This window comes from Camelus bactrianus, chromosome 5 (genome assembly GCF_048773025.1).
Source record: "Camelus bactrianus isolate YW-2024 breed Bactrian camel chromosome 5, ASM4877302v1, whole genome shotgun sequence".
NCBI lineage: Eukaryota > Metazoa > Chordata > Mammalia > Artiodactyla > Camelidae > Camelus > Camelus bactrianus.
Genome location: NC_133543.1, coordinates 72,955,279 through 72,970,790, shown reverse-complemented (window position 1 = coordinate 72,970,790; position 15,512 = coordinate 72,955,279). Strand labels below are relative to the sequence as shown.

At 40.7% G+C, this 15,512-nt stretch overlaps 1 protein-coding gene and 1 pseudogene across 2 annotated transcripts; both read right to left on the bottom strand.

Moving 5' to 3' along the window:
- LOC141573288 (gamma-crystallin D-like) lies at positions 1-3,644 on the bottom strand (annotated as a pseudogene).
- Positions 3,645-9,798: 6,154 nt separating this feature from the next.
- On the bottom strand, positions 9,799-11,367 carry LOC105072958 (gamma-crystallin C). Of its 2 annotated transcripts, none has more exons than XM_010960091.1 (3): positions 11,359-11,367; positions 11,013-11,255; positions 9,799-10,074 (listed from the first exon to the last, which is right to left on the bottom strand). In XM_010960091.1, exons 1-3 carry the CDS (start codon positions 11,365-11,367, stop codon positions 9,799-9,801), a joined length of 528 nt encoding a protein of 175 aa, XP_010958393.1. The 2 variants fall into 2 exon arrangements, with proteins under 2 accessions (XP_010958393.1, XP_010958394.1); XM_010960092.3 differs by having other exon boundaries at positions 9,799-10,071.
- Between the last annotated feature and the right edge of the window lie 4,145 nt (positions 11,368-15,512).

Genomic DNA, 15,512 nt, shown 5'->3' with positions numbered 1-15,512 from the left:
TCAATAGAAATCTATGACCCTCCTCAAGGAGCCCACCTTGGCATTCAAGGCCACCAGTCATGGTAGCGCCTGTAGTCCCCTGACCTCAGCAGGTACTGCCTCCCCCCATAGTTGGGCTACTCATAGAGGACCCAGGAGCCCTCCAGCACATTGAGAGAGTAAATCTCATTGAAGTGGAAGCGGTCCTGAAGAGAGGAGCAGTCCTCAGTGATCTCTATAATCTGGCCTCTGTAATCTTCCCTCTCATAAAGTCTGATCCTGTGAGAGCCAGCCTGGCCCATCCAGAGGTGGAAAGAGGAGAAAAGCAAACCATGAAATGATTCCAACACATTCATGCCATCCAGGTTGGTGAGGACCAGCTCAAGCCATTTTCAAATACACAGTAAAAATGAATTATTTCTGAATATGTATATATTCCTCATTTTCAAAGGTGGAGATTCAGTACCTTTTTAAGATCATAAAGTGTGACTGAAAATTAAAAGGAAATCTCACTCCTTAACATATTCAGATATTTCGCAGGACGACTGTAAACCCCACTTGGGACACTGTAAACCCCACTTGGGACACTGCACTACAAAGAAACCCAAGACTTTCACAGCTTTTTATTATTTTTGTCATTGTGAAGGAAATATTCTAATTTTTCAAGCATGTGTGTTTGAACAGTGAAGTCAGTCCGTGAAATAAATGACCCTACATTGAGGTTAAAATAAATCTCGGAAAAATCACCAGGGACTTAGATGCTTCTGTTTCTGTGGAAAGCATAGTTAAACATCTTAAGTCTCTCAGTTAAATACTTAATTTTCACTTAATAATTTATGAATTGAATAAAGGAAAATGAACCAGAAAAATCAATAAACCCAGGGACGAATTTTTCAAAAAACGTAATGTCTCAAAACACGTGTATGAACTATATGTAGCCCATGTGTAATATCTCTGTGTTGCTCTCTATTAAGAGAAAAGTACTTTTATTTGTACAGGTGGGGAAAACCAAAATGTGCAAGTGGGGAGCAAAATGGGAAAAGAGTCATACAAAAATTAACACTTGTAAATGTTTCCTTTTCAACTCCTGTCTTCTCAGTTACTACCTTTTATTTTAGCATCTAATTATTTTTCTATTAGATATTACTGGTTTTTCTACAACTCCGTTGTAAATGATTCCAGGTCAGGACTTCTGTTTTATACATGCCCGGGGCAGCCAACCCATTCTTACTCAATAAATATTTGTTGATTAATTGGTACCTGGGCAACACTTTGCTTTTTGTTCCCGGCAAATTATATTGACCTAATATACCATAGCTTACCTTTTTTTCCTCTCAGACTCTCAGTTATGCTAAATGATCGCTACTCCAAATGTTTAACCTTTGCTTGAAACTATCCATTCTGCATCCAAAGGGCCCTGTCCTGACATGGAACAGGACTCACATGGGGGATGAGGCGGCAGGAGCGGATGGAGTCGCTGAGGCCCAGCCACTGCTGGTAGTCGGAGTAGTCCCCGCGCCGTAGGAAGTACTGGCAGCCCGAGAAGTTGGGCTGCTCGTAGAGCATCCAGCAGCCGCTGTCCACGCGGATGGAGTTGCAGCGGCCCAAGTAGGGCTGCAGGTTGGCGTGGTCGCTGCTGCACTCGTAGTGGCGGCCCTGGAAGCCCCGGTCCTCGTAGAAGGTGATCTGCAAGGAAGGGGAGGAGAGGGCTCAGAGGCCAGGCTCGCAGCCCCCGTGTGCGGGGCCCCTCGCGGCCCGGGCGCCGGGCTCACCTTCCCCGTGGCTGGAGCACACGTGCGGCGCGAGCTCAGTGCGGCGGGGCCGGCGCGGCGGGTCTATATAGCAGGAGGGCTGCTGCGTTGGCAGGAACAACACAAAAGGGGCCTCCTGGGTGAGGAGGGGATTTTTATGTTCTCTTTTTCCTCTTTGCTGTCAGAGTACACGGGGCTCATTGTGGATTTCTCTTTGCAGTGTTTCTGTTGCTATTACTAGCTGATGCCATTGAGACCGTTTGGGAGGAAAAAAGTAATTTGAGACATTATCTATTTAATAATAGAAGTAGAGCTTCAGCCATTTCATACATAGTCCACACTTTTGTTTGTATGGGTTGGAGAAAAACAGAAGAAAAAAAAAAACAGTGTAGGAACAAAAAGGTAAAAAGCCTTAATGTACCAAATATAAGCTAATCTGTAAGAACTCTGTGCCATAATATTGACTACCAATTGTTAATAAAAAGGAAACACCTTAACTGAATGCTGAAAATTTCAAATTAGTCTTTTAAGAGAGCTTCCTCATTAAAGGATGTAAGAAGTTGGAATATTTTTACCAAGGGAGTTCACAAAACTTCAAACTTTTACTATGGTGATAAAACAAAAACAAAACCAGAAGACACAGATCTTTAGTATTTGGTCTGATTGTTGCAGTCAAGCATGGAGGTAGACTGAAGATTGGATTTGTTATTTTGGCTACCTGGAATTCCAAAGGAAGAAAAGTTTAATATGCTTAATCTCAGAAAGAAGAACTAAAAGGGAAGCTTCTAAAAGTTTAAGGAAATAAGAAAAAATAATACATTTAAAACTCAAAACCATATTACCTCTTAGGTTATTACAAGATAAAACCAAATTCTTAAGAAACCCATTTCTGGTAGGATCTAGATGCACTGTTGCTCTGTGGGAAACAAGAGTAAACAAAGCTTTTGACTTAGAGGAAATTGATTGCATGAACATAAACAGAATAAATTTTAAAAAATCATCATTTTGCTCAGAGTTATTTCTATGGGGAAAGTACTGATAGATGAAAACTGTAAAATAGGGGAAAGAACCAGAATGCAGAGTCCCAGAGAGCACCTGGAGGAGCACGATGGGGATGACAGGACGGATGACCGCGTCAGCTGACGTACAAGTGAAATTTCTGATACGTCTGGAGGATCAAAACAAGGGAACTTTGGGATTGTTTTTTTCATTAACTGGGAACAGAGAAAGCTTTATTTCAGCTGAGGGAAGAAACAGGGAGTCCGACACTTCTCATAGAACTGAAATGTGAATGGCTTGGGCCAAAATGTGGCTTAATTTCAATGCTTCACAGAAAATCCCAGGACAAATTAATATAAGACAAATGTATATAAGACCCAAGTCCCAAACTGTACTTAGTGTGCTAAGTCAACACAGGCGGAGACCTGAGACTCTCCTTGTGCCTGTAGCACAGAAGCGGGGCTCTGCACCAGTTGTCTGGAATGACTGATGGAGACGTCTTTGGAGGGAGAATAAGAGAGAATAACACCTTATTGTACAGAGCTTTAGTCCAGGAAGTAACCTTTGTTACTCCATAAATATTCACATGGTTTCAAACAAAAGTGAAGGAAAAAGAGACTAGTTCAGGTTCGGATTTTGCTGCATGGAGGGTTAATGATTTGAGTAGCTAGTGTAAATGTCAGTCTACAAAATGAAGTGTATAAGAAATGCCACTTTCTTTATTTTCTATAACTCAAAATATTTTATGAATCTAAGTCTCATTCCACTGGGATGGGGGGAAATTTTATCTTTAGTCATTGTTGGGATTTCCTCTCTTCATGTCCCCAGGCTCTATGGTTGGGTTCTATGGGTTTACCTTGAACCAAGGCATTTCATGGTGAGGGAGGATTCTTTGGAAACTACTGTGATGTCCATTGTTGGTGGCTCTCCCCAGCTTTCACACCAGCATGGAAATAAAAACTGGCGATCTTGAAAGATGTGGACATGGAGATGTGTTTTGTTTGGCTGATACCATGTTTAGATGCCTTCGGTAATGCTTTAGGTTGGTTCATTCTTTCCACAGTTCACCATACTACCCATCATTCCTTGTCATCTTAAAAGCGGTTGTTTCACTTTCAGGTATACCTCATTTTATGGTGCTTTGCTTTGTTGAGTTTTGCAAGTATTGTTTTGTTTTGTTTTTTTACAAATTGAAGGTTTGTGGCAGCTCTGAGTCAAGCAAGTCTATCAGTACCATTTTTCTAGCAGCATGTGCTCATTTCAAGTTTCTGTCTCACATTTTGGTAATTCTCATAATATTTCAAACTTTTTCATTATTATTTTACTTGTTATGGGGATCTGTGATCAGTGATCTTTGATGTTATTATTGTAATTGTTTTGGGGCACCATGAATCACACCCTTATAAGAAGGTGAACTTAATCCATAAATGTTGTGTATGTTCTGACTGCTCCATCAACAGGCTGTTTCCCCATTTCTCTTGATCTCCTCAGGTCTCCTTATTCCCTGAGACACAACGATATTGAGATTAGGTCAATTACTAAATCTACAATGCTCTCTAACTGTTCAAGTGAAAGGAAGAGTCACACGTGTCTCACTTTAAATCAAAAGCTAGAAATGATTAAGCTTAGTGAGGAAGACATATCGAAAGCAGAGACAGGCTGAAATCTGGGCCTCCTGTGCCAAATAGCCAAGTTGTGGAAGCAAAGGAAAAATTCTTGGAGGAAATTAAAAGTGCTATTCTAGTGAACACACAAATGAAGGAAGTGAAACAGCTTTATTGTTTATAAGTTTGAGTGGTCTGGATAGAAGATCAAACCAGCCACAACACTCCCTTAAGCCAAAGCCTAAACCAGAGCAAGGAGAACCTAACTCTCTTCAATTCTTCAAAGGCTGAGAGAAATGAGGAAGCTGCAGAAGAAAAGTTTGAAGCTAGCAGAGGTTGTTCATGAGGTTTAAGGAAAGAAGTTGTCTCCATAACATCAAAGTACAAGGTGAAGCAGCAAGTGCTGATGGAGAAGTTGCAGCAAGTTATCCAGAAGATCCAGCTGAGATCATTAATGAAGGTGGCTACACTAAACAACAGGTTTCAATATACATGAAATAATGTTATATTGGAAGAAGATGCCATCTAGGACAGCTAGAGAGAAGTCAATGCCTGGCTTCAAAGCTTCACAGGACAGGCTGACTCCCTTGTTAAGAGCTATTGAACTGGTGACTTGAAGTTAAAGCCAGTGCTCATTTACCATTTTGAAAATCCTAGGGTCCTTAAGAACTATGCAAAATCTACTCTGTTGGTGCTCTATAAATGTAACAACAAAGCCTGGGTGACAGCACATCTCTTCACAACATGGTTTACTGAGTATTTTAAGCTCACTGTTGAGACCTACTGCTCAGAAAAAAAGATTCTTTTCAAAATTACTGTTCATTGACAATGCACCCCATTACCCAAGAGCTCTGATGGAGATAGACAATGAGATTAATGCTGTTTTCATGCCTGCTGACACAGCATTCTTCCTGCAACCATGGATCAAGGAGTAATTTTGACTTTCAAGTCATATTATGTAAGAAACACATTTCATCAGGCTATAGCTGCCATAGATAGTGATTCCTCTGATGGATCTGGACAAAGTCAACTGAAAACCTTCTGGAAAGGATTCACCATTTTAGATGCCACTAAAAACACTTGTGATTCATGGGGAAAGGTAAAAATATCAACAATAACAGGAGTTTGGAAGAAGTTGATGACTCTGAGGGATTCAAGACTTCGGCAGAGGAAGTAACAGCAGATGTAGTGACAATAGCAAGAGAACTAGAATTAGAAGTGGAGCCTGAAGATGTGACTTGATTGCTGCAACCTCATGATCAAACTTAAATGGATGAGGAGTTGCTTCTCATGGATGAGCAAAGAAAGTGATTCCTTGAGATGGAATCTACTCTTGGTGAAGATGCTGTGAAAATTGTTGAAATGACAACAAAGAATTTAGACTATTGCATGAACTTAGTTGCTAAAGCATGGTGTGAGGAGTGACTCCAGTTTTGAAAGAAGTTCTGCTGTGGGCAAAATGCTATCAAAGAGCATTGCATGCTACAGAGAAGTCTTTTGTGAAAGGAAGAGTCAATTTATGTGGCAAAGTTCATTGTTTTCTTATTTTAAGAAATTGTCACAGCTGCCCAGCCTTCAGCAACCACCACCCTGATCAGTCAGCAGCCATCAACATCAAGGCAAAACCTTCCACCAGCAAAAAGATTATGACTTACTGAAGGCTCAGATGATTGTTAGTCTTTTTTAGCAATAAAGTATTTTTCATTGATGTATGTAGAGTGTAATGCTATTGCACTCTTACTGGACTATAGTATAGTGTAAACATAGCTTTCATAAGCACTGGGAAGCCAAAATATTCATGTGACTCATTTTATTGTGATGTTTGCTTTATTGTTCTAGAAATAAACAGTTTTCTAGTACAAGCTGCATTTGAGGAACATTATCTGGAAGGTGAAAAAAATTAGCTCAATCACATAAGAAGCTTATATACTAAACAAATTAAGCCTTTTATTTGGGCTGATCTCACAATGTCTTTGGGGGTATATCTGTATTTACATCATCTCTCTCTGGCCCTTGAAGATAATGAATTGTAACCTCAAACAAGAGTTTTCAGACTCTGCATAGTTTTTATCAGTGTTTGCCAAATAAAAAAACCTGTAAGTCAAAGCAGCATTCCTAAGCATTCTCTCTTGGTCTGAATCACACTTTATTAGAAACTTGTATATTTTGAGGGATTAAAATATTCTTTTTCAAATGTCTTTTTTAAAAATGTAAAATGATGTAATAATAAATGGTTCTTAGTTTTGAATTTTTGTTGCTTTGTTTTTAATTTCAAATGTCCTTCCTTGCCAATATAACAACTGGTAATCCTATGTCAGTTTCTATTTAAGGAAATTGACCTGGGAAGTCTAAAATATTAAGAAACACTTGATTTTAAGAATGTGAAAAATATGGTGAGCAATTGCTGATGGGGAGGGTCTGTTTGTTAGAAACTTCAAAATTTTATCCTAGAGTTATTTCAGAAATTATCCTTCCAAGGGAGAAGGGACAAATTGGGATATGTGATTAAGAAATACAAACTACTATGTATAAAATAGATAAGAAATAAGGAAATATTGTATAGCACAGGGAATTATAGCCATTATCTTGTAATAACTTTTCAGGGAGTATAATCTGTAAATATACTGAGTCACTATGCTGTATACTTGAAACCAATATAATATTGTAAATCAACTATTTTTCAGTAAAACAGATTTAACCAAAAAAAAAAAAAGAAAAAAGAAAGGATGAAAGGAAGAAAGAAGAAAGAAAGAAAGAAGAATAAATAAACAAACAAACAAATAAATAAATAAATAAATAAATAAATAAATAAATAAATAAGTAAATAAATTACCCTCCATAGAACCCCCACATTAGGATGACCATAACAGCAAAGGACATATTTGAACCTGAGCTGGAATCCATGCTTGCCTCCTGCTGAGGGACCCTGGATGTGTTATTAAGTTTAACTTAACCTCAGGTGTTTTCATGAGTGTTGTAAATAAAAGGCTTAATTTGTTCAGTATATAAGCTTCTTATGTGATTGAGCTAATTTTTTTCACCTTCCAGATAATGTTTCTCAAATACACCTTATACTACAAAAGTGTCACATTCTTTTTGTGTCGCAGGGCATTTTCATTTTAAACACAGTAGTGTTACTCAAGCATCTTCATCCCTGTCTGCTATCGCTAACATTAACTATCATTAATCTGTATTATTCTCAGGATCTTTTACAAAAGACGTAGAATTCACCAGCAAAGGCACAAAACTGACTGTAAAAGTGACTGGAACCCAGTCCCTCAACATTTCTCTCTTGGAATTCTAAAGAAGAAAAAGGCCATTTCATCTTAGGTTGCAAGCTCCCTGTAATTTTGTGTGAGACAAAAAAATAGAGAAAATAAGTCAGTTATAAAATGTTGGGATTGTTCTTAGAATTGCTGTTCCTTAGAAGATTTATATGTGAGTCTCAAGCATGGTTAGCACAAGAAACAGGCAGATTTTGTAGTTCTGGATCATTAAAATTTCTCCTGAATGACAAGAGGGCCATTGGAGGGTTCCAATAGAGGCTTGCACCTCAAGACCAGTGGGTTGGAGAAAGGAATAAAGGGGCGGAAAGTTAGGGGATGGTGGGTAGGAGAAAGGATGAAGTCACCTGTAGGAGACTGTGATAGAGAAACGGTGACCAGTGACTTCCTGACCTCTCGTTCCCCAGCCAAAGGGCCAAAGGTCAGAATTGGCTACTCCTGAGATGCAACTCTTGTCTGTTGTGTGAAAAATAGATTTTTTTTTTTCTATGCACAGGAAGCTGTTTTCATTAGAGAAGTTGTTCCAAAGCAGGAAAAAAAAAAATGCTACAGCGAGGTAACGTTTGTAAGGAAGTTCTAAATGTATATGTCCTGCCAGGAAAACACTTTCACTTCCCAAATGTTAAGGAATAAAAACACGTATCATGAGAAATATATAAATAAGTATTGTTCCATTTTTCCCCCTAGAAATGAGTCATGGGATGCCTTAAAACTGCTTAATAACAGTACTTGATAAACAAGTGATTACAGAAGTACTATTTAGAACTTGGAAAGTACTTGACCGAAAAAAGTGGTTATGTATGTATTATTTAACATTAGTATTTAGTATTATTGGGTGAGTTCTGTGGCAATCGGGACAATGCCTTCTGTTTGTTTTGTTTGTTTTTTCATCCCCAATGCTGCACAGAGCAGGCCTCTTGAAAGGTGCTCAAAAAATGGTGAAGCCCCCAACTCGAAGAAGCTAGGCTTCCTGGTGGCTAACAATTGGGCAGTTTATTAAAATGAAAAATAACTTGCACTATGAGTGGGCAGTCTCATTTCTAGGTCTCTGTCCTCCAGAAATGATGGCATCTGTAGCTAAAGGTATATGTGTGATGATATTCATGGCAGTCTTGTTTGTAAAAGCAAAATTGGAAAAGCTTAATCACCAGTGGATAAATGGTTAAATAATCTAGGGGACCTCCAACAATGGAACACTATGCAGCCACTAAACAGAATCAGGTACTGACCTAGATATATGTCCATATCACATTACATTTTAAAAGCAAGTTGCAAACTAATATGTACAGCATGGTTTCATTTTTTTTTAAATCGAGGTACTGGGGATTGAAGCCAGGACCTCATGCATGTTAAGCATGCACTCTATCACTGAGCTACACCTACCCCCCAAAATGATTTCATTTTTGTAAGGGAAAAAATAGCATGGGTTTCATGAGCTAGCTATATAAACAAGGGAAAAATTCAAGAAGTTACCCACCAAACATAAAGAAGGACTGTCAATGAAGAGTGGGCTCAGAAGGACCACCTCCACTTGATTTATTTGCATTAGCTGGGCACCGTGTACAGCTGGGCAGCTTCTGTACTTCATGCAGTGTTTGGCCCAGCAGCTGTACTGGCCAAGAGGTGCAGCCTGGTCAGGAGCTGTTTTAGAAGAGGAAGAAGAGTCCAAAAGTACGGCAGTGGCCGATGGCAGCCCTGGCATTAGTTACATGATACTGTGCTGGAAAGTAAACAAAAGTACAATTCCTTATATAGTCTAATCAGGCTTTTCAAGTGGGCTGCCCTGCACCACTCATCTGTGACCCTCGGTGGCCTACAACCACGTCGTGGGTCAGAAGGAAACTTCTGGAATGTTGTTCCTCAGCTGAATGCCTGCCTCCCTTCTTAACGTATCACCCTCTCCCATTTTTCTCTTTTGATCTTCTTTTCTTTATTTCTCAGACAGGCTACTTCCTTTCTCCACCCATACTTCTGAGCCTTATTCAAAACTCATCCTACCTTGAAATTCTTCTAGAACAGACCCCACCCCTTCTTATCCACGCTTCAATCTTCAACAAGGAGCATTTACAGGTGAGTTAATTGGCACACAATGAAACAGAAACAGAAGCCAGGGATTGCCAACAATACAGACTAGATACTTTATTAGGTTCCAAAATGAGAAAATAGTGGTGTGAACCTATTTTAGTATAAATCCACCACCCTCCGCAAAGAGCCTGCCTTAGCATCAAGGGCGCCCCAGTCGTGGTACCGCCGGTACTCTTGGGGCCGCAGCAGGTACTGCCGGCCGCAGTAGTTGGGCATCTCATAGAGGACCCAGCAGCCCTCCAGCACGTGGAGGGAGCGGACTTCACTCAGGTGGAAGCGGTCCTGGATGCAGGAGCAATCCTCACTCAGCTCCATCATGAGGCCTTTGTGATCCTCTTTCTCATACAGTCGCAGCCTGTGGGAACTTGCCTGCTCCGTGCACAAAGAGAAGGAGCAGAAAAAGCAACCAAACAACAGATGAACTTGGCAGGTTAGGGCACAAGCTTGTCAGTGTCAAAGCTGAGACTGAAATTGCTCTGAATGCTGTGTACGGATCTGTGTCCTACTAGCATTTGACAAATACGTGCATGCTCATTTTCTATTTCTTATGTAAGCAATAGAATTTTTAAGAGGTTCAATGTCTGGATTAGAACCCATCAAGAGCTCAAATTTCTTCCTGATTCCCTAATTTCTTGATTCCTAGGTGATAAACCTATGTTTGGGGGGAAAATGTGAAGTATTTTGCCTATATTTTAATATGAGTGTTATCTCCCCAATTTATATACATATACACATGTACGTATAAATTTGCCACTGAAATAGGATTTTAAAAAAATCACATCCTTCGGTGGAAAATTTGTTTAAATAGTCGTTTGAAACCAAAATTCAACTGATTTTCCAAATTAAGAAAAATTACCTTTTCCAAAATTGGACCACACCTTTGAATATCCTATATTAGCAACAGAGTGTTCCATTTTTACTAGTCTACAGTGGAAATGATCTAATTCTTTCATTTTCGATTCCTTTGCTACAGGCAAAAATTAATTTGTTAGAAATACTGCTTTCTTATGCCCAACCACCTTCCGACCTGCAAGTTTTAGTTTATGTCCCACTATGATATTACATTTGTTACAGACAAGTTTTGATTGACCTAAATGGCAGCAAAAATTAAACACAAACCTGGCTCCCTATGCGAATTCTTCCTTATGTTCTCTGCTGTTTTTGTGCCTGTATCTCTCTGGGCTTCAGCAGCTATCTAAAGCCCATTTAACCCTTCTGTGTTTTTAAAGGAAAACCTCCCTCACTCTAACACCCATCAATAATATGGTGAGGAAACTCAGGAGACGTGATTGGAATCAAGCCGGACTCACTTGGGGGATGAGACAGCAGGAGCGGATGGAGTCGTTGAAGCCCATCCACTGCTGGTAGTCGGAGTAGTCCCCGCGCCGCAGGAAGTACTGGTGGCCCTGGAAGTTGGGGCGCTCGTAGATCATCCAGCAGCCGCTGTCCACGCGGATGGAGTTGCAGCGGCTGAAGTAGGGCTGCAGGTTGGCGTGGTCGCTGCTGCACTCGTAGTGGCGGCCCTGGAAGCCCCGTTCCTCGTAGAAGGTGATCTGCAAGGTAGAATAATTCAGATTTCATATTCTCCCAATAATAAATCTTGGATAGAGGCTTTTCCCCCTCCCCTCCATTTGATTTCACTTGTGTTCCGCTTACCTTCCCCATGGCTGGTTGACGCGGGTTATGAGAGTTCAGTGTGATGGGGCCCAGCGGCGCTGCGGGTCTATATAGCAGGACGGCTGCTGCGTTGGCAAGAACAATACAAAAGGGGCCCCCGGGGGTGAGTAAGGGAATTTTATGGATCCCTTTTACGTGCTGCATTCAGTGGAAATGCCTGTCGAGTTTGCCCTCATTCTCTGGTATATTCTAACGCTGTCCTGAACGGCTTCTGGATGAATCCCTAGAGTGGCTTTTATTTGGATTCTTAGTGTTTTATAAATTTATCAGCACAATAGTCTGCACTTTTGACCTGAAACTTGTGTCTCTATACATATGATTCAATTATACCCCGTGTATTTTCCAGGGAAAAATCTATGCCTTAATGGAAGTGCCCAGAATTCCAGAGAGACTGTGGGTGAAGCAGAATGCCACAAGTACTAATTTTCCTGGACCACAGAGACCACTCAATCTTAAAACTTCTTTCTTTACAGGACTTGTCAATCCAGTGCAGAACACAAAACTGGATTCTGATCTTCGCTAGTTTTGACTGTGTTGACTGGATGCTTTAAGACGTAGCTAATGACTTCCTCTTTGGTGAGTATACTTCATGTTGCTGGAAATGAGCTTCTGGTAGCCAACTTGTGATAAGAACCAAAAGAAAGGTTTTTATGGCCATTGGGTCCAAGACTGAGAAGTATACTACTTTATGGATTGCTTCCTCTTTGCCAGGGGAAGGGAGTAAAATCTTTGTGGACTCAGAATATTCACCTGGAAACCACATGAACTTGGCAAGCCACACAACCTCTCAGAGCATGTGTTATTTTACCTTACTTATCTCATGGGATATAGTCTGTTGAATGAGAAAGAAAGAAGGAGAAAAAGAGCAGCCTCTGATATTTGGAAGCTGGCCTGGCCCTTGGAGCTGGGCCATTTTTCCCCATTAGACATAAACAATCTCGCAAAATACCAACTTTGGGGAAGGTTATCATGAGATCATGATGAAATGAGACAAAATAAGGCCACTTCTTAATTTTGTCTAAGAACAGGCAAAAACAAAGCCAATATGCCACCCACAAAATACCAAACACCCCCCTGCCCAGCCAAAAACACTAACTGCTACTTCTTTATCAATTGAAGCTTTGTCCTTGGTCTTTACTCCCTTCCCCATGAGTAGATTTATTAAGATATCCAATCATAAAATTACCCCTGCTGTCTGACAATATCCAATCTAGAGTGAACTCCTGCTTTTCTAGACACTTCCCCAAATCATCCAACCAAAATACAAATCCTTCAGCAGTTCCTTCTAACACCACCTTGCTGAGATAGTCCGTACTTCCCCATGGTGTGTGTTCTCTGTCACTGTAACCAGTAACAAACCCCCTTGTTTCACAGCAGGTGTTCCTTGTGGTCTTTGGCTGAAGGACAGTGACATGAATGATGAGATTATGTGATTAATCTGTTTGGCACATACTTGGCACAAATGAACACTGAATAAATGTTTAATACTAATAATAGTGAGGCGTTATTAGGGATGACATCAACCTATTTATCTTTCTCAAAAATGCCTAAAAAATTTCTGAATTACAAAGCCATTTTGTGGTAAAATGTAGATTTGGAAGGGACTTTAGAAATTACCAAGTGCTTTTCAAACGCCAGTGTGCATAAGAATCACTTGTGCTTATTAAAAATGCTAATTACCAGGCTCCACCCTCTCCCGAGATTCTGCATCACTGGATCTGGAAAAGACTCTAGGAAGTGTATTTTTACTCAGCACCAGATCGTTCTTGGGCCAAACTTTGAAAAACACTACTCTGATTTATTCCTTCATTTTTTTTTCTGTTATGGAAAACATGTGTTTCAGCCATCCACAGTTAATGTTTTATCAGCAATTATACCAATATTCTCTTTAAACATGTAGGCAGAAATGCTCTCTGCTTTGTTCTAAAGAATTTCACATGCACATTATGAGAGGATCAAAGCAGAAGTACCAGGACGTAAGTGATTGTGCTGGTAAAACAGGAAAAGGGACAAAGGGTCAGAAAACTCTTATTAGTCTTGCCTCAGAATGGCATCGTCTTGACGTTTCTCCCAGAGTGAAGCCTGGGTGATCAGAACCAAAACACGTCTAGTCACACTGCTACTGTAGACGGAATGTTTGTCTCCCCTCTAAATTCATATGTTGAAATCCTCATCCTCCATGTGATGGTTTCTGGAGATGGGGCTTTGGGTGATAACTAGGTGGTGATGGGATTATAGAAGAGATGTGAGACAGCTTGTTTCTTCTCTCTGCCAGGTGGGGATACAAGGCGAAGACCACCTGCAAACCAGGAAGTGGGTTCTCTCCAGGCACCAGATCTGCCAGCACCCTGATCTCGGACTTCCCAGCCTCCAGAACTGTGAGAAATAAATGTTGTTTAAGCCGCCCAGTCTCTGGTATTTTTGTTATAGCATCCTGAACTAAGACAGCCGCTTGCCTGCTTGAAACACTTCGCTGACTCCTATTTCCTCTGGAATCAAGGACCGGTGCCCCAGCATGGAACCCCAGACCTGACTTCTCTGTTCATCCCCAGACTCTGTCTGATCACACCGAGCCACATGTAGTTTCCCAAGTGCACAATGCTATTTTCACACTTCTTTTGTTCTTGAACATATTGATCCTTCTTACCAAGACACCAATTCTATGTTTTTCACCCAGAGAAATTTTACCCTTCCTTCCAGGCTCTCCTCAAGTGTTCATTCCTCTGTAAAGATTTTCTTGAACCCTTCTTAATCTTCCAGGCCGAATTTAATACTACCTAGTTGGTTCCCCAAGTGTCTTGTTCATATCACCATAATGGTAATTATCACTTATGTATTTTATTTAGACATCAGTTCCTTGAAATAAATGAGGACAGTCCCATCCGAGGGTAGAGACTATTCCATTTTTACTTTTGTATTCTCACTAACTGGAGAAATGAACTGGTTCATAAAGGTTACTTAGTACATGCCCGTGGGATGTGAGTACTTCCTGATCTGAAATTTATTGTTGTAATAGTCTTCGGGACCTATTTCAATGCTCAGCATAACAAGCCTCCATACTCACATCAGAGTTCAGCATTTGCAGCTTTCAATGTGTGGGATGACACAGGCACCCTGCATTTGATCTGTTTAATGGGCCTTTATAAGAGGCAAGATGAGTAAGCGAAAGAGAGAAAACAGAAAAGTTGTGTTGTCCACTAAGCCCTCAGCTCCTTTGTAATTCTGTCTAATTTTTATGTCTCCCAAGATGCCAAATTAATGTTACAACAGCAGCGGCCAATTCTAGAGCTTTACTGGTGTCTGAGGTCTGGTCAGCAGCTGAGCTGACTGCCACTTGCTTGCTTCCTAGTAATTAATGCAGTGTTTGTATCATATATGTGCTTGGGTAAATGAGAAGAGGTCATTTGGTTGGCAGGTGTGTAGACCAAACTATCCCAAATAAGGACAGTGGGTAAGGGCCCAAAGATCACCACCATAGCACCAGCCTCTGGTTCTCTTTCTCAGCTCATTTTTGATGACCATTCAATAGCTGACCAGAAGACAGGAAGCCATCACTGACCCACCTCTGCTTAACTCCTATGGCATTCCTCTTTGAACAAATGGACTTCCATGTTCACAACAGTACACTTCATCTTGTTTAAGCAACAGGTGGTTGTGATGGTCAGTTTTGCTTTAACAAACCCACAAAGAAGAAAATTTGAACTCCTGGAGTCTGGAGGGGAGGGAATAAGGCACCGACTAACATCAGGACCTACCCCATGACAGCAGGGCAGGAAAACTGGAGAAGGACCCCATAATGAGAAGAATGCTTTGAGGGTGTATCTCCATAGACTGGTTCCTGACACTCTTTTATGGAAAAGCTGCTACTTCAGTTTCTTTGGTTGGTGGACCTTTTAAAAGATTAGCCAGGCCAAAAGACATGTAGCTTCAAAGGGAGAAAAGAGGGGGGAAAAGGAAGAAGAAGATTTAAAATCTGGACATATTACAAACCAGGATATATAGAAAACATTGACGTGTGTGGAGTACGTAGGCTGGGGCCGGGGTTAGCGCTGATTGTTGGTTCATCTCAGTGGGGAAAGATGAGTGGGGCCCTGTCGCGTATCCCTTCTCTGCTTTCACCTCAGGCTCCTTCA

What these genes read in the sequence shown, in the direction of transcription:
- LOC105072958 (XM_010960091.1), bottom strand. An exon ending in CCTGCTGTCTCATCCCCCAA is followed by an intron (nt 10,075 to 11,012) that starts GTGAGTCCGGCT and finishes TTGTGCACGGAG; the next exon opens with CAGGCAAGTTCCCACAGGCT.